General features: G+C 39.6%; 1 protein-coding gene across 1 annotated transcript in view; it reads left to right on the plus strand.

Annotated features, from left to right (window-relative positions):
• Window positions 1-16,105, plus strand: part of LOC132393191 (cilia- and flagella-associated protein 47-like) — a 595,459-nt gene that overhangs the window by 47,260 nt on the left and 532,094 nt on the right. The window contains exons 8-9 of the mRNA XM_059968130.1: window positions 6,215-6,444; window positions 7,957-8,149. Of these exons, the coding sequence (XP_059824113.1) occupies window positions 6,215-6,444; window positions 7,957-8,149 (423 nt within the window). The remainder of the gene's footprint in view (window positions 1-6,214; window positions 6,445-7,956; window positions 8,150-16,105) is intronic.

A 16,105-nucleotide genomic window follows, 5' to 3' on the forward strand; every position in this document is an offset into this window, starting at 1 on the left:
TGATTTGCAGTTGCTGGAAGTCTGGAGCAATGCATAAAGGTACTGGAGGAATTCAACAGATCAGGCAACATCCATGGAGGGTTATTTGTCTGTTAACTTCCACCAGTATCTCTGTAAGTTACTTGGGATATCATAAAAGTTTTTCTTTAATCCAGAGGCACAGATAATGTAATTTTGAATCCAGAACAAGAATGTTAATTTTTATAGTTAAGACATCTTGCTATTAGATTTCAGTAAAAAATGACTTATTTGAGATTATTGTGGGGAATCTTGGGAAAAAAGTCACTGATGTAAACAAAAGCTTATTGAACAGTTACTGAATTAGAAAAGTAAATTGACACAATTGATGATAAATCTTCTGTCTTACTCATCAATCAAGTAAGTGATGTTCATGAAGACTAAATTAGTTTTGATGTTTTTGGAATCATGAATTCCCAATTTGATTTAAAAACAAGCAATTTTTTAAGAATTTGATTGAACATAGAAATCTACAGTACATTACAGGCCCTTCGACCCACAAAGTTGTGCTGACCATGTAACCTACTTTAGAAACTGCCTAGAATTTCCCCACCACATAGTCTTCCACTTTTCTAAGCTCCATGTACCTATCTAAGAGTCTCTTAAAAGACCCTATTGTATCCGCCTCCACCACCGTTGCCAACAGTGCACTGTACACACCCAGCACTCTGTGTGGAAAAACTTACCTCTGACGTCCCTGTTGTACCTACTTCCAAGCACCTTAAAACTATGCCCCCTCATGTTAGCCATTTCAGCCCTGGAAAAAAGCCTCTGGCTATCTGCATGATCAATACCTCTCATCATCATATTACACCTCTATGAGGTCACCTCTCATCATTCACTGCTCCAAGGAGAAAAGGCCAAGTTTGTTCAACCTGTTCTCATAAGGCACACTCTCCAGTCCAGGCAACATCCTTGTAAATTTCCTCTGCAGTCTTTTTATAGTATCCATATCCTTCCTGTAGTGAGGTGACCAGAAATGAACATGGTACTGACCAAGGTCTTATATAACTGTAACATTACCTCCCGATGCTTGAACTCAATCCCTCAGTCAATGAATGCCAACACACCATATGCCTTCTTAACAACACTGTCAATCTGTGTAGCAGCTTTGGGTGTCAAATGGACACGGACCCCAAGATCTCTCTGATCCTCCACACTGCCAAGAGCCTTACCATTAATATTATGTTTTGACTTCAAATTTGACCTACCAAAATGAACCACTTCACACTTATCTGGGTTGAAATTCATCTGCCACTTCTCAGCCCAGTTCTGCATCCTATCTACTACTTATTCTATTATTTATAAATCATAAATCATCTTTATGGATAATCGTATTTCTCATGTTTTAAGGGAAGACTGCTCAGAGAATCAATAAAAAGGCTAAATGATAGCAAATATGTAGACTTACCTTATTTTCAATAAGGACACTTAAATAATACTCATGAATGAACTAACATGACCTAAATAATACCAGGATTTCTGTTAAGATAGTGGCTCGTTTAGTTACAGCAGCTTCTATGGGGTCAACAAAAGGTGCTTCTGTCCTATTTAAATGTATTTTTTATCATCACAAGGTCCTGCTTTACATTATGAAATTAAAGTACTACAGGTCTACCCCAAAAGCAGTTTGCTTGTTGGCGGAGAAAATGAAGGAGCTGCGCATTGTGCTGTTGACTGAGTCAAAGGAGACTTACAGTCTAACAGTGAGTGACCATCTTGGTCGCTTTTCTTGTGATTGAAAGACACTTTTAGATTTTGTTAATGTGGAATGCCGCAAGTTTGATTCACTGATCTATTGGCAGTGAGCAGGGGTGGATGGTGGAGGAGCTGCATGGCCTCATTCATGGTGAAGACTAGGCCTCAAGCTGCAGTATCACCTGTTTACAGCTGCCAGGAAAGAGGCGTCAGAGCTGGTACGCTCCATTAGGGGCGGCAGGGCACAGGATCCGGGTTGGAGTTGGTTCTTTGGAGCTTCCCGCAGCCTGCTCGCCCCTCATGTTTATTCAGCAGAAGACAAGCTTAATTGTGGTCTCCAGTATTGAAGGAATAAGGGTCTGGACTATATATATCAGCGCCCCCCCCCCCCCCCACTGGATGTTTTCGTGTTTGATTGTTTGATAGCATTGAACCACATTGGTTTTTTGACACTGATCAACAGAAAAGACTCTTGTGTAAAAGTGAAAACAAATTTCTACAAATTGGTCTAAATTTATTAGAATTGTTAGACACAAAATAATTGATTGTGTAATTACTCACCCCCTTAAGTCAGTATTTAGTAGCAATTACAGCTGTGTGGATAGGTCTCTTTCAGCTTTGCACTTCTGGACACAGCAATATTTCCCCATTCTTCTTTACAAAACTGCTCAACCTCTGTCAGATTGCATGGGGATCATGAGTGAATAACCTGTTTCAAGTGCAGCTACAAATTCTCAATTGGATTGAGGTCTGGACTCTGACTTGGCCACTCCAGGGCATTAACTTTGTTGTTCTTTAAGCTATTTCTGTGTAGCTTTTGCTTTATGCATGGAATCATTATCTTGCTAGAAAACCAATTGTCTCCCAAATTGCAGTTCTCTTGCAGACTGCATCAGGTTTCCCTCCAGGTTTTCCCTGTAGTTTACTGCATTCTTTTTACCCTCAACCTTCACAAGCCTTCCAGGTTCTGCTGCATTGAAGCAGCATGATGCAGCCATCACCATGCTTCACCTTAAGGTTGGTGTGTTTGGGTTACGTCAAACATAGCATTTAGTCTGATGGCCAAAATGCTCAATTTTGGTTTCATCAGACCATAGATTCTTCTTCCAACTGACTTCAGAGTCTCCCACATGCCTTCTGGCAAACACTAGCCAAGATTTCATGTGAGTTTTTTTTTAATAGTGGCTCTTTGCCACTCTCCCATGAAGCTGTGACTGATGAAGCAACTGGGCAACAGTTGTTGTATGCATAGTCCCTCCCATCCTATCCATTGAAGCTTGTACCTCCTCCAGGGTTGTCATGGGCCTCTTGATGGCCTGCCTCACTACTCTCCTTCTTGTCCAGTCACTCAGTTCTTGGGGATGGCCTGCTCTTGGCAGATTTACAGCTGTGCCATTTTCTTTCCATTTCTTGACAATTGTCTTAACTGTACTCCAAAGCATATTTAATCATTTGGAGATTTTCTTGAATTCATCTCCTGACTTGTGTTTTTCGATAACCTTTTCGTGGAGTTGCTTGGAGTGGGTCTTTTGTCTTCTTGGTGTAGTTTTTGCCAGGATACTGTCCCACTAACAGTTGGACCTCCCAGTTACAGCGGTATTTTTATTACAATCAACTAAAGCACCTTGACTGCACACTGGTTGATCTCCATTACACGAAATATATGACTTCTAAAACCAATTGATGATTTGGTGTGTTTTATTAAAGGGGGTAAATACTTGTGCAATCATTTATTTCGTGTCTTTCAGATTAATTTAAATCACTTTGCAGAGATCAGTTTTCACTTTCCATTGACCAGTGTAAAAAACAAGCCGAATTAAATCCACTGTGATTCAGTGTTGTAAAACAATAAACCATGAAAGCTTCCAAGGAACGGGGGTGGGGGGGGGGTGAATACTTTTTATACTTTTTATAGGCACTGTACATGTATTTTGCATGGTTGTATTTTACTGATATCCTGTATGTGCTTGCTATCTTGTACGTGTGAGGACTAGGCCTCAAGCCATGGTGTGGCCTGTTTATAGCCGCCAGGAGAGAGGGCGTCAGAGCCGGTGTTCTCCACTGGGGTGGGGGGGCAATGTGGCGCAGCATGCAGGCTGGAGTCTGTGTTGCTCCCAGTGTTCACTCTGCCGAAGCAAAGCTCCAGTGTTGCTCAAATCTAGACTCTGTTATTACTGTATGGCTGTATCTTGCTGAAACCTTTATGTGCTTGCTATCTTGTATATGCTACGTGTGCTATGTGCTGTGTGACTTTTGCACCTTGGTCCCGAGTAATGCTGTCTCGTTAAGCTGTATTCATGGGTATTCATGTATCGCTGAATGAGAATTAAATTTGAATTGAATTGAGTAATGAGAAATATAACTTTTTGCGATGCTGTATTTTACTGTTGTTTTTGTTCAGTTTCTTTTTAGTTATATTAAAAGTGGTGAGGAATTATTGATTGCAGAACCACTTTGTTAATTCTATGGTGATCATTACTTTCCATGATTGAGGGTGAATCTTGCATCAGTCAACTGGGCCAGAGGAACAGCTTTGGAACTATATATTTCCAATGGCATTAGAAATTTAATAATATTTTCACTAACATCTGTTGAGCTGGAAGCATCGTCAATGCAACGAAAAAACAGTGCTCACTGACAATGATAGTCGCAATCCCCAATTTTTAATCCTACCATTATGTAAGAAAATTTAGTTTATATTGTGCTTTTCAGGAGCTCAGAATAATTACAGCCAATAAAACACTTCAAGATATGTTCATTGTTCAGATAGAGAAAACATGAAACAGAAAACAATTTGTGCAAGACAGAATCCTACTAATAACAATGTGATTAAAGATTAAGTATTTTTTAAAGTGATGTTTATTGAAGGATAAATATTGTCCAGTTTTATGATTAAACTTGGGAATCTTCCATTGAGAGACCAAAGGTAGCCTTCGTTTAGTGGCTCCTCCAAATATTGTACATCCCACAGGAATTTTAGAAAAGGCTTTTATGCTTGATCTTCTGGATTGACACTTCAATCTCAACTTTCTGACATGGGGCAACTCAGTGTATCCAACTGAACCAAAACTAATCATTCACTATTTGTCTGGATACCTACCTCAGAACCTCCTGTTCTGCTGTAGTTTTCGGTCTGGTTTGGAGTTTGGAGTAATATTTAGTGAAAAAATGATAAAATTGCACTGGACAGTTTAAGATGGCGCTACTGAAGCCAAAAGACAATTTACTGGTGGTTCCTAAAGCAAGAAATGCAATTAAATACATTATTAGTAATTCTTTTTCTGTTTAAAAATAATCATGGTAAATGATCACTGCAAACAGTAACGAGGCAAGCGAAGGCGTGGCTGACTATAGGGTCAAAGGGTGCAAGACGGATTTGGAGAGAGATCGAGGCATGTAAGAGGAGAAGTGGTTGGAGTGAGGTTGAAATGGTTGGGGCATGAGAAGCGGAGGGAAGTCAGAGTGGAGTGGGCCTGTCCACCTAAACTGAGAGCAAGGTCTGATCAATCTAAGCACGAGGCCGACTGGGTACGGACTATAGCTTGGTGGCAGGGTCCTTGCCCAGAGTGCATTGATGCAACAGGAATTGGGTCCTAGTGCGAGGAACAGCATGATGTTTGGACGATTTAAATGCTGGGCCAAATGGATTTAGTGGCAGGGTGTTGGAACCAGAGGTGAGCGTTGGACCAGTTCTACTTGCTGCTTCATAGCGTTTGCTCTTTGCTACACTGAGCCTGAGGTTGTGAGCCTGCTTCAGCTACTCCGGACTTCGAGCTCCGTGATGTTTTACTCCGCTCTGTGATTAACTGAGGCTGAGGATTGGGGCCTGCTCCTGCTGCTCCAGGCTTGCTATCTGTGGACTCACTTTCGTTCTGAATCCTGTTTGCTTGCTTTCATTGTTTTCATTGTTTTACTTTCTGCATAGTTGGTGCTTGTTGGTCTTTTTTAATGGGTTCTTTTGTGTTTCATGTTTTGTGGTTGCCTGTAAGGAATGAATCTCAAGATTGTAGAATGTATACATACTTCGATAATAAATATACTTTGAACTTTGAGAGGTGGATCAGAAGCTGAAGTATTTTGGAGAAGGTGGTTCAGAACTCTCATAAGTAAATAGAGTAGCCTTTCAAACAGAAAATATACTGCATTTAAAAAAAAATTGTATTCTAAGCTTGTTACAGTCTTCCTGTAGTTGATCGGGCACTATACTGTCTTGGTTTTGTTGAAATCAGGATGAAGATAAGATCTGCTTATTTCAGTTAATCAAATACACAATTAAATTTAACCATAATTTACTTCACATTGGCATTATGTCTACTGTGCACACTGTAGTGTATCCTATCATACGTAGGCAAGAAAATTTGTGGCATATTATCAATAATGAGGTTGAATTGTAAAGTTTATGGTGCCAATCTCATCATTGCAGAAAATGTTTTTAACTTCTTGAGATCTTAATCTGAAAGTATGCACATGGAATTGTTTGTTTTATTTCTGTTTGTAGGTCAACAGCAAGTTGAGTTAGCACTTACTGGAATAGGGGTCCCTGTGAACTTAACCATCAGTCCAGTGACTGACTTTGATTTCAAGGAATGTCTTCTTGGTGAAAAAGTGAATGTTAAGAGCACCCTCCGAAATGACTCACTTTTACTTCCACTCACCTTCCAGTTTCGTAAGATAGCCCATTTTCGAGTTACTCCTGCAAAGGGAGACCTTAAGCCTGGACAGTCAATGGTAAATATTTTGCAAATAGTTTGTAATTTTCTCAATTACCTTATGTTTAAATTCCATAGATTTGAGAGGTTAATGGATTATTGCTGTAGGAATTATGAAGTGATTGCCATATGTGGCCTTTCTTTTATTTCATAGAGGAAATATTTAAGTGAATTGCTGACTTAAACAACTATGGGTGCTTTGTTTTGAGAGTATTTTGGTAATGTTGAGCATGCATTAAAATTCTTATCAGGTAACTAAATTGGTGTGTGAAATGAGTTTATAATGGATTCAAGTGAGTTCCTGTTGGATTTGGATTCACAGCAAACTTCCTTGAAGTATCTGAAAGATATTTCCACTGTGCTTCACTAATTGTGCTAAAATGCACAGGAAACTGGTTTGCAATTATTTTTAGTGATGCATTTATTTTTGTTTAGCCAGCAGGATCTCTAGACTAAAACAGTTATGGAAAATAATAATAATTACCAAGCTGAAATGCCTGTTTCTGTGCTGTAGTGTTCTAGGTGAAAGTTCTCTGTTCTGTAGCTTGAAGTGTGCCAAGTTGAAAGCTCACTGCTTGATCATCAAGACGGTATATTTTCACCTTTGGGTGTTTTTTTTTCTGATCAAAGAAAATTGCTGAGCGTCCCTTAACTTTATTTAACTATATCTTGTTTCCATTCATTTAACAATTTTCTTTAAATGTAAACTGTTTCCCACATTATAGAAAAAAATGAAGCCTGCAGATTTGGTTGAATAGTTTAAAAATTGAAAGGTAGATATTCCTCTGGTAATTCCTTTTTGAAGGTGCTAATAACAAGCTTCAGAATCTGAGCCTGTGGATCAAGACAGTTTTACATTTGAGTATTTTGTTTTCATCTAGTGCTTCATAATTAAGTCTTAGGAAGCTAGAATGACAATTAATATCTTCCATAGGAATGGCTCTATTAGTCATTGTGAAGATGTCACTGCGTCATTTCCATATGCCATAGGGAATACATGAGGGTAAATCAGTTTATAATAGACATGTGAATCATCTGATGGTCAGAGCATCATTTGCCCACAAAAGCTCTTGCACTATTTCGTCCTTGGAATCATATAAAAAGGATGTGAGGGAGTTGCTCTTCAGTTTTCCAGGTTCTTTAATTATTATAAACAACATCAATTTAATTCGACAATATAAAATACTTCTAATCTGTGAGCATGCATGTTGAGTCTGTTTGCATGTGTGGTGCTTCTTTTTAACCAATGCACCAGTCAATCATTATCTGAAGATGGAAGAGGACAGAACAATTGGCTCTAAAACATCTTTTGGGAAAAATTCTTCTTGTGGGCAACAAAGATGGTGGGATCAGAAGCAGTAAAATATATGGGAACATATGTGCTCATAATAAGGAGAAAGACAGTCCCATGTAGTGCAATTTTTTTGTAGAATGCTACTAACATGTGTGCATGTGATTGCTTTTTTGATTTCATGACAAAAACTATTTATGTACTATTTAGTTAAATTGTTTTTACTTCTCTTTTGAACAGGAAGTTGTCATCTGTTTTGCTGCACACCAGCTTGGCAGTTTTAAAGTAAATCAAGTGATAGACTTTTTTGGATTAGTCGTACTTCCTGACAATCCAGCAGAATTGAAGATGGAATCATTTCATCAGATAAATATCACTTTCACAGGTGTGTGCAAATCTCCCATGAAGAAACCGGATGGAAAGTGTATTCCTGGTAGGTTTACAGCTCAGTTAATCTACTTTGGTGTTCATTGCCAAGAACAATTGTATATATTTTGTTGCCCTACTAGTCTTGCACATTATTCTGTCTCTTAAATCTATTTTGTTATTCACTGAGTCTTGACTTCAGCTGAATTTTATTTACAAATGGCTTAAAGTTCTACAATACCCTTGGTTAGTACATCTTTGATTTAATATTGTTAATTACATTTCGATGTAAGAGAAGAAATGTGTCCTGACTTTTTACCTTGTTGAAAAATTGTTGCTACAAATGTGTAGCTGTTTGCCGTATGGGAACATTAAGTTGTCCTTAATATTACAAGGGAGATTTATTCTGTGAGATTGAAGTTTCTGTTTTATAAATCTTTTAATTTTACTTTTGTGTTGCTAATTGGTAATTAGTTATACATGAGTTACTGTTGATTAAATTGGACAACAATTTTTAATATTTAATATTGATCTTAAGTGAATAAAATATTTAAATAATGAAATCTATTAAAATAAAATGATGTATTTTTGAGATTGATTTTGACTCAACGTAGGTAAGTGCAGTTGGAAAAATGCAAAATATACTCAATAGTTTAAGCTTTTGAACTTACTTTGTTTAACTCCCAATCCACTTTCTGTGTGGAATTAGTGCAAAGAATGGCAAGTCTGGAACTTTGCAGGCAATGCTGTTATTCCCAAGCTGATTGTAAAATTTAGGAGCACCTTGAAGGAGACAAGTGCATATAAATCCAGAGAGAAAATGTCTCTTTACTCTTCCTTCAAATCCATGAAGAAAGCTGCTGATGGTTATCTTCAATGGCATGAATTTGTACAGGCTTGTAGAGTATATTCCATCATTCAACCTCAAAAGTTCAAAGTAACTTTATTATCAAGTATATATATGTTAACATATACTACTCTGAGATACAATTTCTTGTGGGCATTCATGTAAATAGAAAGAAACACGATAGTATCAATCAAAAAATCACACGACAGAGACAAAGAACCAACGTGCAAAAGACAATTGTGCAAATACAAAACAAAATAAATTAAATAACAGCAATAATAATAATAATGATAATAAATGTGATCAAAATATTGACAACATAAGTTATAGAGCCCTTAAAAGTGAATCCATAGGTGGTGGAATCAGTTCAGTTCTGTTCTGAATGTAGTTATCCCCTCTGGTTCAAGAACCTGATGGTTGAGGGGTGATAACTTTTCCTGAACCTGGTGGTGTGGGACTTGTTTGTGGATAGAAAGGCTCTGGGGACTCCTGAAAGAATACCCATCTCTGTGTTTATATGATTTATTCAATTAATCCTCTGATCAATGGAGACATTCTTCTGAAGTTAATGGTGTCAAACTCTATAATGGTAATGCTATCACATGCAAGTGTTCAAACTCTCTCTAATTATCAAATATCATTACCAAATATTTGTGTGCTTTAAGAGTTATTTGTCCTGCCTATCTAGGCATGGGCTGCAATTTTCAATGATTTATGACTGGATTACAGCATTGTGCAACCATTAGAAACAATTCCATATTCTGATCTTATGGTGGAATAAAGGCAGTTGGTAATTGCTTAAGTAGCTAAAAATGAATGGCTGTGGGATACCATTTTGAGGAACTTCTGGTCTAATGTCCTGGAGCTGAGGGGAATAGGCTGTGTTAACCATAGTCATCTTCCTTTGTGCTGAGAATGATTTTAGCTGGTGAAAGGTTTTCTCGATTCCCATTGCTTCAGTTTTATCAGGGCTACTTGAAGTTGCATATAAACAAATGCTGCTTTGTGTCAAAAATCAAAATGTTGTTTTATTAACTGCTGGGTGGATTGATTCAGGGTCAATGTTTTCTAACATTTGTTAGGAACTGTTCCCACTTGCTTCAAAAAGGCAACAATTATACCAGTGCCTAAGAAGAATAATGTGAACTGCCTTAATGACTATCACCCAGTAGCACGCCCCTCGACAGTGGTAAAATGCTTTGAGAGGTTGGTCATGACTAGACTGAACTCCTACCTCAGTAAGGATCTGGACCCACTGCAATTTGTCTATCGCCAGAATAGGTCAATGGTAGACACAATCTCAATGGCTTTCCACACGGCTTTAGACCACCTGGACAACACAAGCACCTATGTTAGGATGCTGTTCATCGAATATAGTTAAGTATATAATACTATCATTCCCACAATCCTGATTGAGAGGTTGCAGAACCTGGGCCTCTTTACCTCCTTCTGCAACTGGCTCCTTGACTTCCTAACTGGAAGACCACAATCTGTTTGAATTCGTGATAACATATCCTCCTCACTGACGATCAACACTGGCGCACCTCGGGGTGTGTGCTTAGCCTACTGCTCTACTGTCTAAATACCCCTGACTGTGTGGCTAGGCATAGCTCAAATACCAACTATAAATTTGCTGATGATACAACCATTGTTGGTAGAATCTCAGGTGGTGACGAGAGGACGTACAGGAGTGAGATATGCCAACTAGTGGAGTGGTGCCGCAGCAACAACCTGACACTCAACGTCAGTAAGATGAAAGAGCTGATTGTAGACTTCAGGAAGAGTAAGACAAATGAACACATACCAATCCTCACAGAGGGATCAGAAGTGGAGAGAGTGAGCAGTTTCAATTTCTTGGGTGTCAAGATCTCTGAGGATCTAACCTGGTTCCAACATATTGATGTAGTTATAAAGAAAGCAAGACAGTGACTATACTTCATTAGGAGTTTGAAGATTACTGTCTGGTATGAGGGGTGGTTACTGCACAGGATCGTAAGAAGCTGCAGATGGTTGTAAATCTAGTCAGCTCTATCTTGGGTACTAACTTAGAAAGCACCCAGGACATCTTCAAGGAGTGATGTCTCAGAAAGGCAGCATCCATTATTAAGGACCTCCAGCACCCAGGGCATGCCCTTTTCTCACTGTTACCATCAGGAAGGAGGTACAAATGCCTGAAGGCAGACACTCAGCGATTCAGGAACAGCTTCTTCCCCTCTGCCATTTGATTCCTAAATGGACATTGAAACCTTGGATAAAGGCACTTTTTTTGATTTATAGTATTTTTGTTTTTTTACTCTTTTTAAAAAATGTATTCAATATATGTATACTGTAATTGATTTACTTATTTATTATTATTATTTTCTCTCTGTTATATTATGTATTGCATTGAACTTTTGCTGCTAAGTTAACAAATTTCATGTTATATGCTTGTGATAATAAACCTGATTCTGATTCTTCAGCATTACTATTGGGAACTTGGCATGGTTGAAAGCTTTTGCTTTATTCAAGTACATTATGGTGTTTATTGATATCATTTATTACAGAGGTTAATCTATGAAGCAGATTTATGGGCAAACTCAAAAGTTGAAGAAGAAGGAAGACAGTGATGACTCCACAGTCAAGTGGTTGCCTGATGAGAGTTTGGCCTGTTGATGTAGGGATAGATCCCAATGCTGATTGAGAAACAAATTGAGCATCACATTCCAGCAACATATGGACTCACATTCAAGGACTCTTCATCTCATGTTCTTGATATTTATTACTTATTTGTTATTCTTATTATTTCTTTTTAAAAATTTTTGTATTTGCACACTGGTTGTCTGCCATGTTGGTGCGGTCATTCATTGATTCTGTTATGGTTATTGGATTTATTGAGTATGCTCACAAGAAAAGGAATCTCAGGGTTGTATATGGTGACAAGTATGTAGTTTGATAATATATTTACTCTGAACTTTGAAAGTTTATATGACCAGCCAGCTCCATCAGGATGGTTGCAGTGATGAGCGCTTTGGGCGGAGGACAAGGGACTCAAAACACCATCAGGATGGCAATGAACGATCTCCGTGATGGGAACTCTTTCACCAGGAATCTCCTCATCAAGAGAGTCCTGACAGATTGCTCTATTTTCAAGATGAAGGACACCTATTCCCCCCAGTATTTATCAAGTAACAGGTATATTGATGTTAACTTCAGGTAGCTTGGTGGGATGGCAGAAGATGCCATAGGACTTTCAGGAGAAAGGAAATAAACATGTTTAATGTTATCAGAAAATCCGTCAGGGAGGGAAGGATGAAGAGCTGAAGGTGTGGCCACCTGTTGTAGATGACCTCACCTTACAGGCTTGATAGGTTGAGGGAACAGAAAACTGTGTTGGTATCAAAGACCTGTTTGGGATCTGCACCATGGTTACCTGATATATGCAGGACAACCCAGACTGTGTAGAAACTGCAACAAACCTGGACATGTGATGGCCCAATGAATTACAATCATCTGCAAGATCTGCAAACACTAGAGGTGGCCACTAGATCAAGAACTGCAGAGAAAGCAAAAGTTGTGACCTCTGTGGAGAGGAAAGCCATCTCTACAAGGCCTGCTCAAAACGTGCCTGTGTCTATGCTCAGGCAGTAAGAGGGGATGCTGGGAGCAACAATCACTAGAGAAATGTCAACTTATCCACTACTAGTGCAGAGCCCCCTGCAGAGATTGAGATTGACACCAGGACTGTAGAGAGACCATCCGCCTCAAACTCCAGATGCAAGCTCTCAGGCCCCTCGTCATTAGAAGAGAGGATGGCAGTGGAACAAGAAGGGGAATGGCATGTGGTGAAAAGAAAGAAGTCTCAGAAGAGAATATCTAAGAGACAGTGGGCTTATGAACGTAAGAGTAATGAGAAAAATAGAGCAATGCAACAGGCAGATGTGAACTCATTGAAGGATGACGTAATTAGGGGAAACTGACAAGGCAGGCAGAGAAAATGTCAAAATAGAGATGACAAAGAGGAGGGGAGCCTACAGACCAATATAGTCGAGGGAGGCATACAACCTGCCATCACCCAGCTCCAGGAGACTCGAATTGGTACAGAAGCCATTGGCCCACACTCCAGGAGTCTGGGAGCAGCACAAGAGCCAGAAGCCAGAAACCAGTGGGCATAAAGGCTCAGACTGATTGTTAATGGACTGTATCTATGATCCCTGAACTCAGATAAGTATGGAGATAAATCTGCCGTCGCTAATCATGCACAGCATGAAGAGCACAGTACAATATTTTGCAACACCTTGCAATACCTCACCAAAGCTGGGCAGTTGTGATTTTTTTCACAAGGGTTAGGCTGTCACACTTCAACAATTATTGGATGTGGTTGCAATGATGGTCCCAGGGATTCTTTATAGGATTGGGAGGGATGGATGTGGTGGGGATGATAGTCATGTCCTTAGTCTTGGGATTCTGCTGTGTGGAGACAATTTCTCTATCACTGAAGTCAAAGAGATATTGGATGGGCAGATCCTTCTGGCTGATATAAATGATCTTAACAATATGCTTCAAATATTCCATTCATATGCTCTGCCCATGCTGAATGAACTGGCTAGCTATGCTCCAGTAGCTCCGACTGTTGCTGAGACAGCTCTGTGCATCTTCTGGCCAGTGACTCATTTATGCACTTGGACAATCCGGCAGTAATGATAAGAATGGACAGCAGCTCCAGACTCCTGTCAGCATGGTTGTGTAGTGCTTAGCGCAATGCTTTATAACACCAGCAATAGGTGTTTAATTCTTACCACTGTCTTTAAGGAGTTTGTATATTTTTTCCCATGACTGTGTAGGTTTCCTCTGGCTGCTCCAGTTTCATCTCATGTATGGGTTAGGGTCAGTAAGTTGTGGTAATGCTATTTTGAAGTCAAAAGCATGGAAACATTTGTGGAGAGTCTAGTCCAGCCACTGACCCTGGAAGAGCTGACTGTCTCCATCTCAAAGTTTAAAGTAAATTTATTATCGAAGTAATAAATGCAACCCTGAGATACAAAGGAACACAAAAGAATGAATAAAAAACCGCACACAAGACAAACAACCTGTGTGCAAAACACAATAAACTGCAATTACAAAAAGAAAATAATAATAATAATAATTAATAAATGAGCAATAAATATTCAAAACATGAGGTGAAGAATCCCTGTGAGTGAATCCATAGGTTTTGGGAATAGCTTCGTCATAGGGTGAGTGAAGCTGAGTGATCCCCAATGGTTCAAGAGCCTGATGGTTGAGAGATATTCACTGTTCCTGAACTGCTCCCTTGGCACAAATAAAACTCATGGAAGCGACAGCTTACAAGAAGAGTTGTACTCAGTTCTGTGGGTTTGGATGAGCCTGGACCTACTGGAAGTGTAGAATGCTAGCGTGTCAGATTCCATGAGGAAGGGCATCATCACCCTCGTCAACAAGCAGAAGGGGGTGTGGGAGGAAAGCAGGAACTAGAGACCCATTGCACTTCTGACTGCAGATTATATGATCCCGTACAAGGCTTTTGTCAACTTGGTCAAGACTGATCTGGGGTGAGGGATCCATGCAAACCATGTCTGTGCTGTTGCTTGCAGGAAAACAGCCTTTCACTACTCAGGGAGACCCTCTTCTCAGAGGGGTGGATGCTTGCTTGGTCAGATTGGACTAGGAAAAGGCCTTTGACAGGATATCATACATGTACATGATGGATGTGCTCTCCAAAATAAGTTTTGGCAAGGGAATCAGAATTTGGATTCAACTGCTCTGTACAGATACCCGTAGTGCTGTCCAAATCAATTGGCAGGAGACATAGATTCCCCATTGTCTGGATTCAGTTAGGGTCATCCACTTTCCTCTGTCTTGTTTGTGTGTTTCATGAAATCCTTTGCTGAACCCATCAAGAATGATAAGAGCATAAGAGGGGTGATATAGTCAGATAATGGAGGCATACAAGTTAAAACTTCCCTGTATATGGATGTTGCCACTGTCTTCTTTTTGGAGCCACAGTCAGTTTGCAGATTGATTCAGCATCTGTGATCAGTTTGAGTTGGCATCTGGTGTCGGAGTCAGCTGCAGGAAGAACAAGGCCATGCTCTTTGGAATTGGTCCGACCATTCTAATGTCCCCTTCACCATCATATCTGACTATCTGAAGGTGCTGGGAATCTGGTTCGCATGAGCTGAGGCATATTTCAAGAATTGGCTGGTGTGGATTGGGAAAGTCAATCAAAATTTGGGCCTGTAGAAATGGTTTTCCCTGTCAATAACTGGGAAGAATTTAGTTATCAGTTATGATATGTTCTCAGGCCTGCTGTAAAGGTAATCAACTTAGTGAAAGATGCTCTCTAGTCTTCCAGCACAGTGAAATGGCTGTAAGTGATTGCTGCAGATTGGCTTTATTGCCCACACTGTGCATGTTGAACATCTTCCAGCTTACCTGGGTTCCAAGATGGAGTGAGTCCAGTGGTTCACATGTGCAAGTCCCAAGTCCTAGCTGACCTTGTTGTTGTGGAAGATAGGCTGGTCCCTTTACCATGTAACATCCCACTACCTGTTCTTTGTGGAAAAGTTCTTCCAAGTGTTACGAATTCCCGTAACTGGATCACTTCCAAGACAAAGATAGAGAGGTCTGTTGAAGTCTGATGGTACTATTTTTAAAAGTATTTACTGATAAAGGGGCACAAAAATAAGATTAATGCAAACATACAGATAATATATGTTGTCAATACTAAATCTAAAGCGCAGGTAGGATCATAACCAATAAAACGTAACTCTATCGCTGTCTAGGGGATAATGTATTGTCCGATGGAAATATAAAAGTCATTAGCTCGTTCAGGCTGCAGCGTTTTGGGTTTAAGAGAGGGAGGCGTTTAAACTTGCCCAAGTCTTTTATGATGCCAATCCATTGAGTCAGGGGAGCAGGTTTCCCCGTTGTTAGCTAAAAAGCTGTTTTCTGTGGTTTCAGCCACCAATTCTAGCCACGGAATTGAATGAACATGACTTGGTTTCCGATGACCATCTGCTGTTATGTGGTCGCTTAACGTTTCTTCTGGAGCGTCAGAGGGGTTGTTCCTACAGCCCCTCTTTTATTCTGACTCGCAGGGTCGTAGATGTCTATCAGGTTGGGGGTGATTCAATCTCTCCCTCAACCATATAACCATATAACAATCACAGCACAGAAACA

Source organism: Hypanus sabinus, chromosome 4 (genome assembly GCF_030144855.1).
Source record: "Hypanus sabinus isolate sHypSab1 chromosome 4, sHypSab1.hap1, whole genome shotgun sequence".
Taxonomy (NCBI): Eukaryota; Metazoa; Chordata; class Chondrichthyes; order Myliobatiformes; family Dasyatidae; genus Hypanus; species Hypanus sabinus.